This window comes from Sorex araneus, chromosome 2 (assembly GCF_027595985.1).
Source record: "Sorex araneus isolate mSorAra2 chromosome 2, mSorAra2.pri, whole genome shotgun sequence".
NCBI lineage: Eukaryota > Metazoa > Chordata > Mammalia > Eulipotyphla > Soricidae > Sorex > Sorex araneus.
In genome coordinates, this window is record NC_073303.1 from 132,446,200 (window position 1) to 132,465,805 (window position 19,606).

Consider the following 19,606-nt stretch of genomic DNA (forward strand, 5'->3'; position numbering starts at 1 on the left):
TGCCACCAGTTCCTCTTTGAAAAAGTTATTTTTCCAGTTTTTCTGTTGATAAAACCTGATTTCTGTGTTCCTAAAGGAATTTATCTGTTCTGTGTGTGTGAATTACCCATGGCAGTGCTCAAGGCTAACTCCAGGCTCTGCACTCAGACCACTCCTGGCAGGCTCTCGGGACCAAACAGGGATTGAACCCATGTGGGCCACCTGCAAGGCCAGCACCCTTCCTGCTCTGTCTCTCTGGCCCCTAAAGAAGTACTCATTTTAATCTACTAAGACATGTGTTTTTTTAGTTAACATGACCAGTTTCTGTCTGCCTCTCCATCAAAGCAGTTAGTTAGAAGTAGAAACAGACATTTCTGGTCCAAAATGAATAGTTCTCCTTGGGGGCCCAAGACACTCAGCCCCCTGCTGCGGACAGTTCAGCCCTGTGGTGTGGGGACCCCCAGGGCCATCCTGGCAATGCAGATGTGGGGGCTTGGAGAAGCCAGGTAGTATTGGGGGGCTGAATCAGGTCCTTTGCATACCTAATCCCTGTGGCTTCTCCCCAGACCCCAGAACAATTTTTTTCTTTTCAGGTCACACCCAGCAATGCACAGGGGTTACTCCTGGCTTATGCACTCAGGAATTATTCCTGGCAGTGCTTGGGGGATGCTGGGAATCGAACCCGGGTCGACCATGTGCAAGGCAAACGCCCTACCACTGTGCTATCGCTGCAGCCCCCAAAACAACTTTTAATGTGAATAACAGACAAAAATTACAATGAAATTTAAAATCAAACCAGAATCCTGCTGTTTGGTTTGAAAATTAGGATAACTGCTATTATTGAACCTATGACAAGTGACTTTTCCTTCTGAAAGATTTACAGGTGTAGGGGCTGGAGTGATAGCACAGCAGGTAGGGCGTTTGCCTTGCACGCGGCTGACCCGGGTTCAATTCCAAGCATCCCATATGGTTCCCTGAGCACTGCCAGGGGTAATTACTGAGTGCAAAGCCAGGAGTGTTCCCTTTGCATCGCCCGGCGTGACCCAAAAAGAAAAAAAAAAAAAGATTTACAAGTGTATTAAAAGATGTAGCACAGCAAGTAGGGCATTTGCCTTGCATGTGGCCAACCCGGGTTCGATTCCTTCGTTCCTCTCGGAGAGCCTGGCAAGCTACTGAGAGTATCTTGCCCATATGACAGAGCCTGGCAAGCTACCCGTGGCGTATTCGATGCCAAAAACAGTAACAAGTCTCACAGTGGAAACGTTACTGGTACCCACTTGAGCAAATCGATGAACAATGTGATAACAGTTCAGTGCTATTAAAAGATAGTGTGTAAGAATATTTTTGACAGGGCCAGAGAGATAGTGCAGGAGACCAGGTGCCTTCCTTCCATGTGGTGACCCCGATTCTAATCCCCAGCACCACATATGGTCCATTGAGCACTGCCAGGGTCACACCTGAGCAGGGAGCCAAGAATAGCTCCTGAGCACCACATGGTATAATCCCCAGAACAAAAATCAGGAGCCCCAAACTAAATGTTCACAATGATGGAATGGATAAGTAATTGTGGTTTATTGGTACAATGAATAGGATATCACTGCTTAGTGAAAATGAGCAAATTAATATATATAATAGCTGAATATAATTTAAAGATGCAGTTGAATTAAATCCGGTTAGAAAAGCATAGATAGATATATCCAACCTGGTTTCATTTACAATAAGTTCAAAAATTGGCAAAATTTATGGTGTTGATAAATACTGAGTGATAGATTTCTAGACTCACAGGACACGGGCAGAGTAGAGACAGGTATAGCTGTATTGCTAAACCACAGAGCCTGCAGTGCAGGGAACACAAAACCCAGACTCAAAGAAACAGACTAACTGTGGGGGTCAGAGAGATTGGACAGCCGGTGGGCAGTTGCTTTGCATGATGCTGACCCAGGTTTAATTCCCGCACCCCATGTGGTCCCTTGGGCCTCTCAGGAGTGTTCCTGAGTGCAGATCCAAGAGTAAGCCCTGAGCCTGGCAGTATGTAGCCCAGAAAAACAAAGGGAGGGTGATGCTGGTGGTGGGATTGGTGTGGAACATCATATGCCCGAAACTCTTTTACAGCACCTTTGTAAATCATGGTGCCTTAATTTAAAAAAAGAGGCCTTAAAAGTCTGGGAGCCCGCTCGCCACTGAGATGTGATCCTGGGGGCCGCACGTGTGCTGCCTCTCTATAGCTGCACGAGCATGACTTCAGAGGCCAGCTAAACTACTTTTGGTACGGGCAGCTCCTTGCAGAATGTCTCCAGACTGGGAACTAAGCCGCAGCCCCATACCTGCCCAGGAGGGGAAAGGTATTTCTCTCTCTTGCCTTTTTCCTTGCCGGGGGTAAAGGGCGTGGTGACCGCCATATTATGACAACCACAGATGAGGGTTACAAGCTTGCAATGATCCAATATCTGGAAGAAATTTCCCTGGACTTAGTTGCTAAAGTACTGAGCCGCGCGACCTCATATCTCTTCACAACAGGTCTGACTCTGGTGGGGAACTACTAACAATAATAGTGAGGTTTTTGTTGAAATATTGAATGTAACCAAAGAGAAAGTAAAGTGAAATTTTTCAGTTTGGGGGGGGGGGGGCCGCGGGATGGGAGGTATATACTGGGTTTTTAGTGTTTTTGTTTTTTTGGGTTTTTTTGTTTTTTTGGTGGTGGAATGTGGGCACTGGTGAAGGGATGGTTGTTTCAGCATTGTATAACTGAGACTTACCTGAAAGCATTGTAATTTTCCACATGGTGATTCAATAAAATAAAAAAATTAAAATAGTTTAAAAAATTAAAATAAAAATAAAAGTCTGGGAAATGCACAATTAGGATCTGTGGTATTAGAAGTAGTACTTGGGTACTTGTTGGCAGGACACTTAAAATCTTATAGGTGTGGGTGATGTGAACATTTTTGACCTGGTTGTGTATACTTTCTCATGATAATTGTAATTTTTTCCATATGTGTTGACTTTTCTTTTTGCTTTTTGGTCACACCTGGCGATGCTCAGGGGTTACTCCTGACTCTGCACTCAGGAATTACTCCTGGCGGTGCTTGGGGGACCCTATGGAATGCTGGGAATCAAACCTAGGTTGACCTCATGCAAGGCAAACACCCTACCTGCTGTGCTATCGCTCCAGCCCCAATATGTACAAACTTTTCAAGAAAATTTCAAGAATTTTTATTGTGGGGTTCATGCCCAATTCGATCAGTTTAATCAATGGCTGAATAAATAGCAATACTCCTACTTTTTTTTTGTTATTAACTATAGTCCATCAACAGCAGTTGGAGTCCAAAAGATATGGTGGACATTTGGTCATTTGTTTTTTTCAGTCCACACCCAGTCCATACCAGTACTCAGGGCTCACTCCTGGCTCTGCACTCAAGGGTCACTCCTGGCCATGCTAAGGGACCGTATGAAATGCCAGGGATCAAACTTGGGCTAGCTGCATACAAAGCGAGCACTCTAGTCTCTGTACTGTCTTTCTTGTCCCCAATTTGGTCGGCTTTTTTTTTCCCCCCCTTGGGTTATACCTGGCAATGCTCAGGACTGACTCCTTGCTCTGCACTCAGGAATTACTCCTGGTGGTACTCGGGGGACCGTATGGGATGCTGGGAATCGAACCTGGGTCAGCCCCGTGCAAGGCAAACACCCTACCCGCTGTACTATTGCTCCAGCCCCTGGTTGGCTCTTTATGCCATTTTCCCTACTATTACATATGTTTTAAATTTTTCATAGTAAAAACTTTTGGTTTGGGGCCACACCCAGCAGTGCCAGGGTTTACTTGTGGCTCTGTACTCAGGGTTCCCTCCTGGTGGTGCTCAGATGCTGGCTATCAAACCTGGGTTAGTCGAATGCGTGTTAGGTGTCCTGACCATTGTACTCTCTCTCAGGCCCATAATAAAAACTTTCATTATAGTCTTGCCCTGTCAGTGCAAACCTGACAAGTGTGGTGCACGGGGAGGCAGTGTGTGCCATGCTATTGGGGCCAGAGGGGTTCGGTGGTGGTATTGGGAACTAATGCAATTCATAACCAGACAGATCTAAATTGTTTATAGCATTTGGGTATCACCTTTATGTTTTACACATTGATAATTTTTTAGGTTTACCCCTTTCAACTTCTTCACCTATCACAGATTCTACAGAATCCATAACAAGAGAGAATTCGAGGCAGAGAGAAGAGGAGCTGGAGTTAATAGATCAGCTTCGGAAAGTATGTATATTACCTTTTAATTGCTCAGGGGTCACACCTAGGCTGTTTCTCTGGGCCCTGTGCTCTCTTCAGTAATTGTAACTTGTAATTGTGTTCATTTGACTTACAGTTGTAATAACAATTGTGTGATGACTAAAGCATTAATTTTGCTATTTTGTGTGTGTAAAGCAAGAAGTTTTTATTGAAACTTCTTTGGAATGACTTCAGAGGGACGAAAGAGAACACTGGCTTCTCCAGAAGGGAGAGACAAGAGAAGAAACAGCGAGCGAGGCCTGTGTGGGGGCGTTCTGCTGACAAAGACAGGAGACGGGCTATCCCAGAAAGCTCATGCCCTTGCCTATATTTCAGACTGTTTTCTGATTTGTAGTGTAAAGAAACCTCATAAGGAGCCAGAGAGATAGCTTACTGTCTGTATGCATGGTTTGGTGTGATCCCCAGGGCCTCTGGGGGTATGATAGGACCAGGAGTAGTTCAGCCAAGCACTGGTGGGTCTGACTCAAAAAACAAAACGGAAAGGATATCTTTTAAGGAATAGTAATTTATATGTAAATACAAATACATGTATATAACACATCACATGTAATGTTATTTTAGAGCTGAAAAGACACTCTTACTTTAATCAGAAAATTGAAAATGAATTTCTGTTGTATATTACTCCACTTTGACCTGGCTCTCATACACAAATATATAGGAGCTCCTTACGACTGACTCAGGAGGATAAATCAGGGATGCTGGTACTTAAGTAATCCTTTTTTTTTTTGGTTTTTGGTTTTTGCGTCATACCTGGAGATGCGCAAGGGCTACTCCTGGCTTTGCAGTCAGGAATTACCCTGGTGCTCAGGGGACCGTATGGGATGCTGGGAATCAAACCCGGGTTGGCCATGTCCAAGGCAAATGCCCTACCCGCTGTGCTATTTGTCCAGCCCCAGTAATCCATTTTTCAATCTTGGATTTCTAATTAAATGTATTCCAGTTTAACCTATCAGCCACTCTTCAATTAATATTACATATTTCCTGTTTTGTTGTAGCATATTGAATATCGATTGAAAGTTTCTCTGCCTTGCGATCTGGGATCAGCTCTCACCGACGGGGTTGTTCTTTGCCATTTGGCTAACCATGTGCGGCCACGCTCCGTCCCAAGCATTCATGTTCCCTCACCAGCTGTAGTAAGTTTATAATCTAAAAAATGGCATTCATTCATTATACATATGTGAAATACAATGGTTTACGCGCTGAGTACAGGGGATGCATATTTGGATGTCGTCAGCCCTGCTGTTTGGGCCTCCCCTCTGCAGAGAAAACTCGGCTCTATGACAGTCATTTATAGCACTACGATAAGTGTTACGAGAGGTGGGTGAGAGTATGCGCTGGGAATACAGAAAATGGGACTGTTTAACTTCCTGGAAAGTTGAGGTAAGATTCCTCAGATGAGGTAAGATTTGAACTGATTCTTTATTTTTATTTTTTTAAATGTTGGGCCACACCCCACAGTGCTCAGGTGTTATTCCTGGCTCTTCACTCAGGGGTGACATCACTCCTGATGGGGCTTAGAGTACCATATAGGATGCTGGGGCTCGAACCTGGGTCAGTTCGTGCAAAGCAAGCACCTCCTCACTGTGCTATTGCTCTGGCCCCTTGAGCTGATTCTTGAGGAATGAGGAGGAGTTTGCCAGTCGAACAGAGTAGTAGTCTTTCAAGACATAGTAGTCATAGATTTAGAAAGAGAGAGAGATCATGGTCCATTCAAGGAATTCTCAAGTTGTTCTTGTCTAGATCACATACAGACGGTCAGGGAACAGCTAGAGAGACTAGCCAGGGACCATGTGACATCAGCATCAGAGACTGACAGGAATTAGAACATTAGGATAGACAGTGAGGAAATATGAAATTATTTGGAATCAAATGACTATAATTGAGTACAAAATGTTGAGTCTTGGTAATAAACAAGCAAATGCCCCAAACAATGAGTGGGGCATTTGCTTTTGACCCAGGTTCGATCCCCGACACCACATCAGTTCCCTTTGCACTCACCAGAAGTGATTCTCTTTCACAGAGCCAGGACTGACTCCTGAGCATATCTAGCTGTGGCCCACAAACCAAAAGATAAATAAAAATAAGATGTTGAGTATTGGACAGGAGCAATAATACAGTGGATAGTCATTTACCTTGCACTTAGCCAAGCAGGATTTGAACCTGACACCCCATATGAACCCCCAGCCTGTCAGGAGTGATCCTTGAGCTTTAAGGCCAGGAGTAAGCCTGAATGGTCTGGCCCCCAAAACAAAATTAAAAGAAAATGTTGAGTGCTTTTAGGGTGGAATTGACATGATTCAGTAATGTAGTAGAGACGGTACAACCTTGGATGGAAGATGAGGGAAGGAAGTAATTCAGCATGACAGATGGTTTCCTTAGGCTGCTGGCCCTGGCTGCGTGTTATTAGCAGGATTGCACCCCACAAAAGAAAGTGCAAACTTTGGTTGATTATTTTCTCCTGTTTTATTATGAAAGTTTTCAGACTTTTTGAAAATCTGAAAATAACGCCTAAGCACTTTCAAACCCTTCAGACATTTGCCCTGCTTTATTTATGAGTATGTTATTTTTGGTGAAGAAATGATGTGATCTGCACTTTGGTGCTCCCTATAGGATCCAACTTAAGTCAAGAAGTTGGGGGCACCTCAGGGCCATTTCAGTGGCAGGAAGTCAAGGTAGAAGTGTAAGTGGATTCACACTTAGGCTCCATCAAAGAATCCCGGAAAGGTGCCAACAGAATCCACAGTTAAATTCCAGTTTTCCCATTGTGCCAAAAGTGTTTTTCATAGCACCTCCCCCAACACACACACCCCCATATAACCAAGGCTCACATGACCTTGGTGGGTCTTGTGCATTTGTCACTCAATAGTGTCTGATCTTTTCAGAAGGGCTGGTCTCATCTCCTTTTTGGGCCATCCATTGTTATTTAGCAGCCACTTCCTGATAAAAACATTTTTCCCAGGGCTGGAGTGATAGCACAGTGGGTAGGGCGTTTGCCTTGCACGCAGCCAATCTCAGCATCCCATATGATCCCCTGATTACCGCCAGGAATAATTCCTGAGTGCAGAGCCAGGAGTAACCCCTGTGCATCGCCCAGTGTGACCCAAAAAGCTAAAAAAATAAATAAATAAAACTTTTTTTCTCCCAGATTTGTCAGGGAAGCTTCAATTATTTTATTATAGAAAATTTCAGACATATGCCAAAGTAGAAGAAATCATACTACAGTGAGCTTTCATGCACTTGATCACTAACTAGAAATTGGCATCTTATCTTGCTTCATCCATACTAACACTTTGAAATCTCAGCTCTCATACCAACTGTTTCCTGATTTTTCTATTTTTTTTTTCCTGATTTTTCTTACCATAAAAATGATCACTGGTATCACTGGTATACAATGAGGGATGTCTAGTCTTTTAAAAAGAAATTGAGAAAGGTGTGTATTGTTTCTGACCATCCCATTATACTTCATCTTTGTCATTGTGAGATCAATGATGTGTGACCCACTGTTGTTTGGTCGTTTACAAAGCATAGGTGTCACGAAGTACAAGTATACTGTTAACTCATGATTAAAATCATCAAAACATGAATGAAACATGTCACCAAAGAGGAAAAATCCGAAAACATTCAGAATCATTTCAATCATTTCAGTAGACCAGAGAGATAGTCCAGGGCTGGTGGCCTTCTTGCATGCAGCTGACCAGGTTTTGATTCCCAGCACCCCATAATGTCCCAGGGCCCCTCAGAGTTGATCCCTGAGCACTCCTGGGTGTATCCCCAGCCCCCTCCTTTGCCCCAAACTTAATATCCTCAATAGCAAAATGTTATTCCTTGCTCTTCTGGGTGATGTCCTTGTTGAAATTACTGTGTTCCCACTGCGAAGAGTTCTTGGTCAGGCGGGCTATATATTACAGAAGCAGCACGCTCCACGTGGCTTCCAAATCCATAGACCATGTCATCTGAGGCTCTAGAAAAGCTTCTGAGGATAACAGTCCCGCTGAGGCTGGTCCGCACGCCAGAGTGCTGGGGTCTCCACCCTGCACCTGCAGAGCTGCAGGCCCTGCCTGGAGTCTCCATCCAGAGGTTCGAAGGCTCCTGAATACCTTGGTGTGCACCTAACATTGTCCTTCTAGAACATTCTTATGTAACATTTCATTAAACATTTTTGTTCTATAGAAAGGAGTTGTATCTCAGTTAGAAAACACTGACCCAAATCCCTGGGATGGCAGCAATGGTGAGAGGCTGACAGGTGAAGGGCCCACTCTCTTGGCCTTCCTGTTAAGTCTCTCTGCGCAGGGCTCCACCTCACACATGCACTTCTGTGTCCCACGGGCAGACGGGCCTCACGGAGATCTGCTGTCATTACTCTGAAACTTCTTTTCCTCTCCTTTTGTCTAAGATGGTGGAGACGCTTAAACCAGTTTTTGGTTGTTTGATTCTTTTGATCTAGCCCCTGGATGTGCTAAAAGCATATCCATGGTTGTCCCTATGTACAAAACTCCAACCTCCTCTTCCAAATTTAGGTCAAGATTCTGGTCTGCTTTGCAAAGCTCTTGCACTGAAAGAAGCTAGCTGTATTGTTTCTGCTTCCTTTTCTAGGAGACAGAAAGGAAAGTGGTACATGGAGGAAAAATTCCTAGCAAATCAGAGAAGTGGCCACTAAGTAGAGGTTGCCTGGAGGGCCTGCTATGGAGAGGAAATGTGTGCTGAGAGTAGACTATAGACCAAGCAAGATGGCCACTTAAAATTATATATGTAAAAAAAAAATCCTAGCAAAAAAAAAATCACTGTATCACTGTATTGTCCTCTTGCTCATCGATATGCTTGCCCAGGCACCAGTAATGTCTCCATTTGTCCCTGTCTCATTCAGGATTAGGAGAATGAGGCCCATTATTGTTACTGTTTTTGGCATATCAAATACACTATGGGTAGTTTGCCAGGCTCTGCTGTGTGAGATTCTGCATCGCTCTCTTCCGGGAGCTTTGTTTTATAGTCTCTGGATCTTGACCATTGATGAGATTACATGGCGCCAGGGGCAGTTTGTGGGTGTGACTGCCAAACTACTGGGGAGCTGGGTGGAAGAGGCCTAGTCCCAGTCTGAGCAGGCTTGGAGATCTCAGCCCTGGGTCCCACATACCTGAGTTCCTTTGTTGGTTCCTTCATGGGTGAGGCTCGTCCGAGCGTGTGGACAGTGGCTTTGAGCAAGGCTGTAGCTGGGTTCTGGAAGTATTCGGCTGCCGGGCTCTGCTTGGGACAGGGAGGGAAACTCAACATGCCTCCCTCCTAGGAAGCCCCAGTGAAGACAGCCTGGCGCAGGACATCAAAGAAAAATATGCTAAGCAAAAGCAGGTGGTTTTTTTTTTGGGGGGGGGGTATTTGTTTTTTGTTTTTGTTTTGTTTTTTTATTGTTGTTATTTTGCCATGTCTCTTAAAATTAATTGAGTTGGAGCAAACCCTGGGGCCAGAGTGATAGTACAGTGTGTAAGGTGTTTGCTTTGCATGTGGACGCCCTAGGTTCAATCGCTGACATCCTGTATGGTCCGCTGAGTACAGAGCCAGGAGTGAGCCCTGAGACTATTGGTTTTTTGTTTGTTTGTTTGTTTTTAAGTAAAAAGGATTTTATTTGGAGGATTTTGAAGGGGAGGAGGGAGAGAAAAGGAGGGAGTGGAGAGTAACATACTCAAGAGGAATCACAGACTTCCCAAAGACAGAGAATCCCTACATGCACACCCCAGCTTGGAGATGTAAGCATGGAAGTCGACATCTCAAGAGGGCAGATGCAGGTGACACATGCAACATGTGCACCCGTGACAGTTCTCTTCTGCCTAAGCCCCCTTAGCTCTCTCTTGCCAGGAACTCGGAAGACCTTTTTGCTAGTGCAGTGGACAGCCTACTCTTTCACCGGGAGAAGCAGAAGGTATCAATTCTATGGTTGGATGGGGGAAGTGACTTAGGAGTGAGGTACATGCAGAGGGCTTGAGTTTGAACTCTGCACCACATGGCCCCTGAGCACTCTCAAGATGGTCCTGGTGGTCACTGTCCATGCTGGGGCCAAGCACTGAAGCAGTGACCCTGTCTCTGTGCCCTCCCCCAAACAAATAAGATCCCAGCTCCAGGAAAATAACCAGTGTGACCCCGGTGCTGCCAAGTTCATCATTCTATTTACATCTCACTTTTTTTAAAAAACTATTATGAAAGAATCTTGTATGGCAAGAGAGGTGGCTTCTCATCAAAACCTAATTCCTTGTTTTCCTTCCATCTCACACTGCCCCTTCTTCTCTTCCCTGGTCAAATAAATCCTAGTGCTGCTTTCCTCAGACTGAGATTCAGAACTTCAAACACTGGTATGCATTTATCGTTTTCGCACTTCAATGGCAGAGTTTCTACTATGCTGTTTTTTTTTTTTTTCCCGTTTGGGCCACACCCAGTACTGCTCCTGGCTCAGCGCTCCAGGATCACCCTTGGTGGGCTTGGGGGACCGTGTAAGGTGGCAGGAATCAAACCCACATCAGCTGTGTATAAAGCAAATGCCCTGCCTGTCACTCTGGCTCTCCATTCCAGGTTTGGGGAAACCCAAATATTCATAAGGAAAACCTCTCTGGCCTAGCAAAGGGACAGACCTCTGATCTCTGTGAAACCTCTAGGTCAGATTCCTGCCAGCATTTGCTTCCATGCCTGGTGCTTCACATATCTGAAACCAGCCAGTAAATTAATAAAATGGTTAAATTTTTTCAGCATTTTGGGAAATGAAATTTGTATTTCTGATGTTATAACCTACTAGACAAAAACCTTATGATATAGATCTTTGCTTCTAGTTATTAATGATCATTTTCCAAAACAAGCTCTCTTGTTTGTAGGGAAATTGTGTTTTCACAGAACCTTTAAAGAAATTTTAGGGGCTGGAGTAATAGCACAATGGGTAGGGCGTTTGCCTTGCACGCGGCTGACCCAGGTTTGATTCCCAGCATCCCATATGGTCCCTCAAGCACCGCCAGGAGTAATTCCTAAGTGCATGAGCCAGGAGTAACCCCTGTGCATTGCTGGGTGTGACCCAAAAAGCAAAAACAAAAAACAAATGTTTAAAAACCTTTGGAAAATAGGTTCTTTTCTTTTGAAATTTGAAGATTGGGAAAAAGAAATCACTACCATTGAGTGGAAACATTGGGTGCTCTGTGATACACTGATGAGCAAAGTGCTGTTGGTTTGTAGTTATTCTTTTTTTTTTTTCTTTTTGGGTCACACCCAGCGATGCTCAGGGGTCACTCCTGGCTCTGCATTCAGGAATTACTCCTGGCCGTGCTCAGAGGACCATATGGGATGCTGGGAATCAAACCCAGGTCGGCCGCATGCAAGGCATACGCCCTACCCGCTGTGCTATCACTCCAGCCCTGTAGTTATTCTTTAAAAAGACAAATGAAGTGAACCAGTGTTAATTATGATTATATTTTAATCATAGAACTATAATTATTTTTCTTGTTCTTCCTCCATATTTTCTTTAGTATTTATTGCTTTAAAGTTGAAAAAATTGGGGCCGGAGCGATAGCACAGTGGGTAGGGTGTTTGCCTTGCACGCGGCCGACCCGGGTTCGATTCCCGGCATCCCATATGGCCCCCCAAGCACCGCCAGGAGTAATTCCTGAGTGCAAAGCCAGGAGTAACCACTGAGCATCGCTGGGTGTGACCCAAAAAGCAAAAAAAATAATAATAATAAAGTTGAAAATATTCTAGACACCGCTCCCCCTAAATTTCCCTAGTTTGTAGTGCCTTATTTAAAAAAATCAAAGCTCAGTGTCCAGAGTGAATAAAGAAGGTCCACAGCCAGACAAACTTTTTTTTTTTTTTTTTTTAGTGAATCACCATGTGTTACAAACTTATGAACTTTCATGTTTGCATTTCATTTACATCTCCCCACCGGTACCCTTTCTCCTCCACCAGTGTTCCCAGTATCCCTCCCAGCATCCCCACCCCAACCCCCACCACCCCACCCTGCCTCTGCGGCAGGGCATTCCCTTTTGTTCCAGGACGAACTCTTAACAGAGTTGTATTGCAACAGTCCATGGTTGCTTTCCAGCTCTTAAAAGTTAGCAAATTTTTTAAGACTTTGGTAGTAATACCATCTTTTTCTTTCTTCACAGCCTAAGTTAACAATGGCAAAGTGCAGGCGAAATGTGGAGAACTTCCTGGAAGCGTGCAGAAAAATCGGTGTTCCTCAGGTAATAGAATTACCAAGTTAGGCAGATTTTATATTGCTTAAATAAACATGGGTATTATTTTATTAATATTTCAGAAATTCAAGTATCTAAAATTGTGTAGGATTAGCTCTGAACTAAGTTGATACTTACTAACATGATATTTGTTGCTGGAATCTAAACATTTTTCCATACTTATTTCCAAGAGCCAAACAAACAAAACATGCACATGTAAACTTAAATAATTTATAATAAGTAGTCATGATGAAAAATAATATTTATTAAATGTTCTTCCAAATACCCTTCCTTGTATAGCTTGTGCGAGGCTTCAGACAATGCAGAGTCTGTTCTCTAGACCAGCACAGCGCCCACTGAGGCGTCCCTCTGTGGTTTCAGGGTTATTTTCATTCAGTTTTTAAATTTCAGAGTGGCCATTCGCAGTGCTGCACAGCCTGCAGTATGGGCTTGATGGCATCAGTGTTTTTAATACTTAATATATTTTTTAAATGGTACCAAAGAGACAGTCAAGAATTCAAGTGCTTGACCTGCATGCTGCCAGCCCCACCAGGCCGGGGAGCCCCCGTGATTCCTCACCGCCATCAGGAGTGATCCCCCAGCACACTGATGTAGCCCAGCTCTGATACCGGCTACCCACAAATATTCATTTGAAATAATTTTAAACTTAGAGAAATGTTGCAAGTAGAGCGGAGTTACTATAAAGATTTCACCCAGTTCCTCTGCTGCAGACATCAACATAGTCCATAGACGAATACATGAAACACTGGCGTGAGCTGTTGAGAATATCAGACTTTCAGATTGCATCAGTTTCCTACTGAGCACTTGGGTGCTGCCCTTCCTCAGTCACAGCTGGAGATGCGACACCTAGACATCACTCGCTCCCTGCGCTTCAGGCATGCTGAAAGGACATGCACGTGGTATTTTCACTTCAGTGCTCTGTTTTACAGAGCTGTGCCCAGGGAGCTAGCTCACAGGCACAAGCCTTGGTTTGGTCTCCTGCATCACAAGGTCCTCAGGCACTGCCAGGAGGCCATGGAGCCCCAAGGAGTGTGCTGGAGGGCCCGTTCTCCCAGTATATGTGTTTAATCGCTTATGCAAGGAAGAACTAGTATACTTAATGACATGCTATATGAGAAAATTGAAAGGCATAGACAACAGTGTGGTGCCTTTTGCTACCTTTTTTTTTTTTAATCAACCACAACCTTTATAGTTCTTGTCATCATAGTTTGTTCAAGAAGAACATATCCCAAGAAAAAAGGCATGAATTTTCTGTCCCTCTCATTAGCTGTCTGAAGCCCAGGTTGCAGCCGTGTCCACACTCCACTGTCCTCTTGAAGACCAGTGCTCGCAGTGGCCTGTAGGAGCTGGCAGCGGGCAGGCAGCCTCTCCTCAGCTGCAGGCAGCTGCACACCATTACCTGAGCATTCAACCGAAATTTACACTTAGTGGGGCTGGAGCGATAGCACAGCGGGTAGGGCGTTTGCCTTGCACGCGGCCGACCCGGGTTCAAATCCCAGCATCCCATATGGTCCCCTGAGCACGGCCAGGGGTAATTCCTGAGTGCAAAGCCAGGAGTAACCCCTGTGCATCGCCAGGTGTGACCCAAAAAGCAAAAAAAAGAAAGAAATTTACACTTAGTGTTTATCATTAAGGACCTTTCTGTTTCTCTTTATCCCCTTTTTCTATGGAAATATTAAGTGATTGTTTAAAATTTTTCCTCCATAGTGTCTTCTAAAAGCTTGCCTCTGTGAACACAAACCATTCTGTCTGACCCAGTACGAGCATAAGTAGGGCTTTAGACAGATGCATCGTTTCCTCCCTGTCGACAAGCCCTGCACCGAGGCACTGTGTGCATGAAGGGCCCAGTGCCACAGTGTTTCTGCATAGCCTTGTCATGCTCCTGACACCCTTGGGCCCTCAGCCCTGGGACAGCCCTCGTTGCCCAAGTTACGGCCATTGTGCATGTAGTTGGTATTGACAGAACCACCCTCCACTGGTTCAGCCATCCAACCATCCCTTCAGAATGGACCTGCTGCCACGAGCCAGCAAAAGACAAAAATGCTGTGCAGAAAGCATGCGGCCCCTGGCCCTCTGCCAGGCAGGTGATCAGGGCTGGTTGGAGGCCAACTCTCCGCTACCCCGGGCTGTGCTGCCTGGGCACAGATCCAGACAGAAAGTCAGACCATTTTACAAACTCGACACTGGGGCTGGGACAACAGGAAAGCTCGTGTCCTGCACACGGCCAATACAGCTTCCATCCCCAGCACCCTGTATGGCCCCCTGAGGCCCACCAGGCGGGATTCCTGAGCGCAGAGCCAGGGGGAAGCCCCGAGCACTGTTGGACGTGGCCCAAAACTAAATAACTAAGGGCTAGATGTTCGTGCAGGGTGCAGGGTGGGCCCCGCATCTTCCTTGTTCCCACTCCCCTCTGAAAAGGGAAATGGTTTCTTCTACCCACCGCATCCGGAGCCCCTGTCTACCACCAGGACCACTGCCACCTCTCCCAGGCTCCTGTTCTGCTTTTTCTCCTGCTAAAAATAGGTGTTTTGTCATTTGTGTAGAAAAGGGAAATGAGTAAATATAAATAAAGTTTCCTTGGGCTTGTGGTTTCCTCATTCTCATCTCACTAAAGGTGTTTTATTTGAATTACCGTGGTGAGGGCCGGAGCTCGGCATGGTGCGCGCTGGCTGTGTTTGAGGCCCTGGATTTAATTTCTGATACTAGTTTTTTTTTCTTAAGGGTGATAAAGATTTCTGCTTGGTCCAGTATCTTATGTCATAGAATGATGATTGATCCCCATGTTAAGAAAAAATAGCTTTCCGCTACCAAGCTTAGTAATGTTTCTGTAATTACTAATTCCTTGATTTGTGAGTGGGGGTTTCAGTGCTCCCTGTCTCTTTCCATGCCAAATTTGCTTTGTACATATTTGGAGATTGGGTAAGGTGGGGTTGATTGCAGATTTTTGTGTTTTTTATTTTTGGCCTCCACCCAGCAATGCTCAGGGCTTACTCCTGTTTTGCACTCAGGGATCACTCCTGCAGTGCTCTAGGAACCATATGGGAGGCCACAGATCGATCCCAGCTCGGCCACCTGCCTGGCAAGTGCCCTCCCTGCTGTCCTATCTCTCCCATCCCGTTAGGGGACCCCAAACCATTACATGTATCTGGCTGCCAGGTAGCAGGGATGAGTCTTCATCCCTTCTCAGAGTCCCTGGCTTTCTCTGAAAACTTCCTTCACTTCAGCCACCCCCGGGCTTGGCCTGACTCACTTTTCATTAAAGGAAGAATGAAAGGTCTGGAGAGATAGTACACCAGAGGTTAGATTCCAGCACCCCAGTGGTCTCCTGATCCCACCCAAAGTGATCCCTGAGGAGCAAATCCTGAACATAGGCAGGTGTGGCCAAAAATCCAGAACCTTAAATTTAAAAACATAGAGAGGATGGGACTGGAGCAATAGCACAGCGGGTAGGGCGTTTGCCTTGCATGCAGCTGACCCGGGTTCGATTCCCAGCATCCCATATGGTCTCCTGAGCACTACCAGGAGTAATTCCTGAGTGCATGAGCCAGGAGTAACCCCTGTGCGTCGCCAGGTGTGACCCAAAAAGCAAAAAAAAAGAGAGAGAGAGGCACCATTTGCTTCACCCCCACCCTCACCATTCAGCCTCACCGCCTGGGCCAGTCGCCAGCCAGCTGTGAGTGTCCGTCCTTGCCACCATGCTGAGACTTTACTCTGCCACTTGGCAGAATTAGACTAAACACGGAAAGGAGTCTTTGTGGTTCTGTTTTGCTGCGTGTTATTTTCACTCATCATAATATAAACTGTTAGAGGATGTGTTTCTCTGAGTATGACTTAGTTGATTGTAATGAATCTGTGCTTAAATCTGTTTCTGATCCACTGACTTTGTTTTTCTGTTTTCCTTTCCTGCTCACACTTTGGACAGGACAATCTTTGTTCCCCTTCTGACATCCTTCAGCTAAATCTCAGCGTTAAAAGAACTGTTGAAACACTACTTTCTCTTGGGGCACATTCAGAAGAATCCAGTTTTATGTGTCTGTCTCTCCAGCTATTGGGTTTTGTGGCATTTTACTGTGCTTTGATGTTAACTCTCTTTGTGCTCTATTATTGGGTCTTCCCCCTCTAACCGATAATTTGTGGGATTTCTTGCTTCATTTCTGTGCTTGGTAAAAAAGGTTTCTCATTCAGAAGAATTTACATATTTACTTGATATTTTTTCTGGCCATTGAAGAGCTAACCAATAAAGTAGATAACCCTTTCCTCTTACGTTCAGGTAAGTAACCCCTCACAATATTTAAATATTTACAATGAGGAGTAAAAATTTTTTTTAATAGTATTTTCTCCTTCCTGTCACTTGTCCTTTCTCCTAGTGGTGCCTTCCCCTCCTATTGTAAGTGCCAAGGCATTTCAGTTCATTCCATTTATACTGGGCCTTTGTAGGCTTCGGCTTAGAACTTGGTTTACAAAAAGCAGAATCATGGCCTGTTGAAAGTAGGAATTGGTGACCCCACAGTGGTTGATAAGGAAAATAGTTACCCTTTCTGATTTGAGGGGACCTAGGCTACACATTGCTCTAAGGAGCGGTGCCCTAGAATCTTGGGACCACCCTTTATTGGTAGGCATCTGCAGGCTGCCCTGTAGGAGGCCCTGGCGTTTTCCCAGAGTGCTCAGTTCGAGGTGTGGGTCCCTTGCCTCCCCGTTGGCCCCGAGGAGCAGAGAAGCTAGAGCGTGGGAGCTGGCTTGCGCCTGGGACCGCTCTTCCCTCTAGATTGGCATTTTGAAATTGAAGTTGGAATTTGAATCATTCTCAGTATAGCTTAATTGTTAAATTTCCATTTTATTGGCAGTGAAGGAGATGGTGTATCTGAAGAGTTTGTGGGGCAGTGGTCTGCCCCTGTCTGCAGGGCAGGATCCTCTCTCTGGCGTGGCTGCCGCCTGGTTCCCACAAGCAGCGTTCCCGACTCTTAACCCCGTCTGAAGGGTGGGAGCAGGGGGCCTGGCTTCCTGCCGGGCAAGGGCAGTCCCTGACCATGTCAGACGTTACTGTTCGAGTAATGCTCTCTGGGCTCCTGACTCCGTGCGACAGAGGGGGATGGGTCAGTTTGTGTGATGGCATGAGTCAGTGATCTTTCCGTTTTCTTCCTTAAAAAAAAAAAAAATTAAAAATCATCGGGCCAGAGCAGTAGCACAATGGGGAGGGCTTTTGTCTTGCATGGGGCCGACACGGGTTCAAGCCCATATGGTCCACCCAGCACTGCCAGGAGTGATTCCTGAGTGCAGAGCCAGGAGTAACCCACTAGGTGTGACCCAAAAAGAAAAAAAGAAGGAAAAAGAAATCATGTGATAAAAGCCAAATGTGTCAGGAGCAGTTTGCCCGCTCGGACAGCTGGGGGGAGGTGAGGCTCCTAGGAACAGGCCCTGCGTGCAGAGCCACTGCACTTACCCCGCAGCTCTCCGCCCCTCCCAGCTGCTGCTTGGGTAAGATCAAGATTGCTGTTACTTGATTTTTCAAAATAAGTGTTAAATATTTTTGAACTAATAAAGTACTACAAGTACCAATAATCTGTGGAAGTTCAAAATGTTATATTTTTATTGAAGCCGTTTTTATCAAACTTGCTAATACAGTTCTGCTGATAAAAAACTAAGGTGGAAAATTCAGTTACCTTCTTGAATAAATACATAGTCCCTTTTTGGCTATGGCGTCTTTCCTGAAAACTATCTCGCCGACACTCAGCTCTGACTGAGAGGCAGGAGATCACTCAGAAGACTTGAGTATGTGCTCCACGTGTGGAGGGCGTAGTTTTGCCCACAGTACCACATGGTCCCCAAGCACTGCCTGCCCTGGTCTCAAAAACAAAGATAAAGACCAATAGTAGGAATTTTCTCTAAAATATGCCCTTTTCTCCTCTGAGAAAGGAGTAGCGTATTATAAGGGCAAGTGGAAATATCTGACTTCCATACACATGCTCCACATGGATAGTTTTTGGGCTGTTCCTGACTGAGGCTGGGAAGTAGCACAGTAGCTACGTGCTTGCCTTGCACATGGGTCCCTGGCACCACAGATGGTCTTCTGAGCACAGAGCCAGGAATAAGCCCTGAGCACTGTCAGATGTGGCCCCAGAACAAAATAAGATGTTCCTGACTGAGCTGAAGAAAGCGCTCAACACATTGATTGTATGCTGTGCATATGGGCACCCAGTTTGAGCCCTGGCCCCGTGGCCCCAAGCCCATCTCAAACACTGAGCCCCTGAGCACCGCCCCAAAACTGTGTTCCTCACTAAGACCACAAGGTAGATCTCTCACATTGTCTAATCCATAAATTCTTGGATTTGAAATATTTTTTAAATATCTAATTCAGATTTTTAACTTGATGGAATCGGAACCTTCTGTGGATCTCCAAAACAATGGAGAGATTTCCCAAAATAATTGGATTTTCTCAAATAAGGGGCAGTTTGTCAGACATCTAAGCTGCTTTATTGGGGTGGGAATGGTGAGGAGTCTTCACAGCAACTGTCCTGTAGCCAGACTGAGCTCCAGTGCTGGCCCGGAGACGTGATGCTTCTCCTAGGGGCCACTGGGGCCACCCCAGCCATGCAGAGGCTCCAAAGGCTGTGCCCAGCGATGCCCAGGGCATCTGTGGTGCCAAGAATCAAACCGGGGCCTACTGACCACCCCTCAAACATCTCAGTCTAGAAGGATGCACTCGGTTTCCTGGAGGCTTCCCTGGGGTGTGTCAGCCAGCTGTACTGCAGACATGCCCACCGACTTTATTCCCAAAGCACTTTCTCCTACACTGTATCTTTAGGATTTGAGCCGGGTGGAACTTTTTTCCTAGTTCACCTGTTCTTTTGCTGAACCACCCTGTTCAGTCCTGAGGAACGATGTTGCTCTCACCTCACAGTATTCCATTCTTCCACTGTTGTATGTAAGTGTATGTAATGTGTCCGTTTTCCCATTGTCAGAACTCCTTGCATGTACTCTGGGTTGGTTGTTTTAATAAAGTGAGAGTGAATATCAAGACACCAGCTCTGCGTGGCTAAATCAAGAAGCCAGCTTCAGCTCAGCAGACAGGTCTGAGGGAGAGAGGTGTTTATTTTTTCCTTTCAGTTCGGAATGTTCACCCTGTTTTCTCTTT

At 45.5% G+C, this 19,606-nt stretch overlaps 2 protein-coding genes across 16 annotated transcripts in view; one reads left to right on the plus strand and one right to left on the minus strand.

Annotated features, from left to right (window-relative positions):
* Positions 1–19,606, plus strand: part of LRCH3 (leucine rich repeats and calponin homology domain containing 3) — a 124,060-nt gene that overhangs the window by 102,020 nt on the left and 2,434 nt on the right. For 9 of the 15 annotated variants that reach the window (XM_055129752.1, XM_055129751.1, XM_055129755.1 and 6 more), the window contains 4 exons: positions 4,113–4,222; positions 5,251–5,388; positions 12,385–12,462; positions 16,397–18,166. In XM_055129752.1, the coding sequence (XP_054985727.1) occupies positions 4,113–4,222; positions 5,251–5,388; positions 12,385–12,462; positions 16,397–16,597 (527 nt within the window). In that variant the 3' untranslated portion in view covers positions 16,598–18,166. Of the gene's footprint in view, positions 1–4,112; positions 4,223–5,250; positions 5,389–12,384; positions 12,463–16,396; positions 18,167–19,606 lie in introns of those variants that run through there. The other 6 variants (XM_055129753.1, XM_055129763.1, XM_055129759.1 and 3 more) reach the window with 2 other exon arrangements.
* The window catches only part of IQCG (IQ motif containing G), a 53,940-nt gene continuing 46,822 nt past the window's right edge, over positions 12,489–19,606 (minus strand). Inside the window, exon 11 of the transcript XR_008628717.1 lies at positions 12,489–13,873. The gene's annotated coding sequence lies outside the window, so the exon portion shown is untranslated. The remainder of the gene's footprint in view (positions 13,874–19,606) is intronic.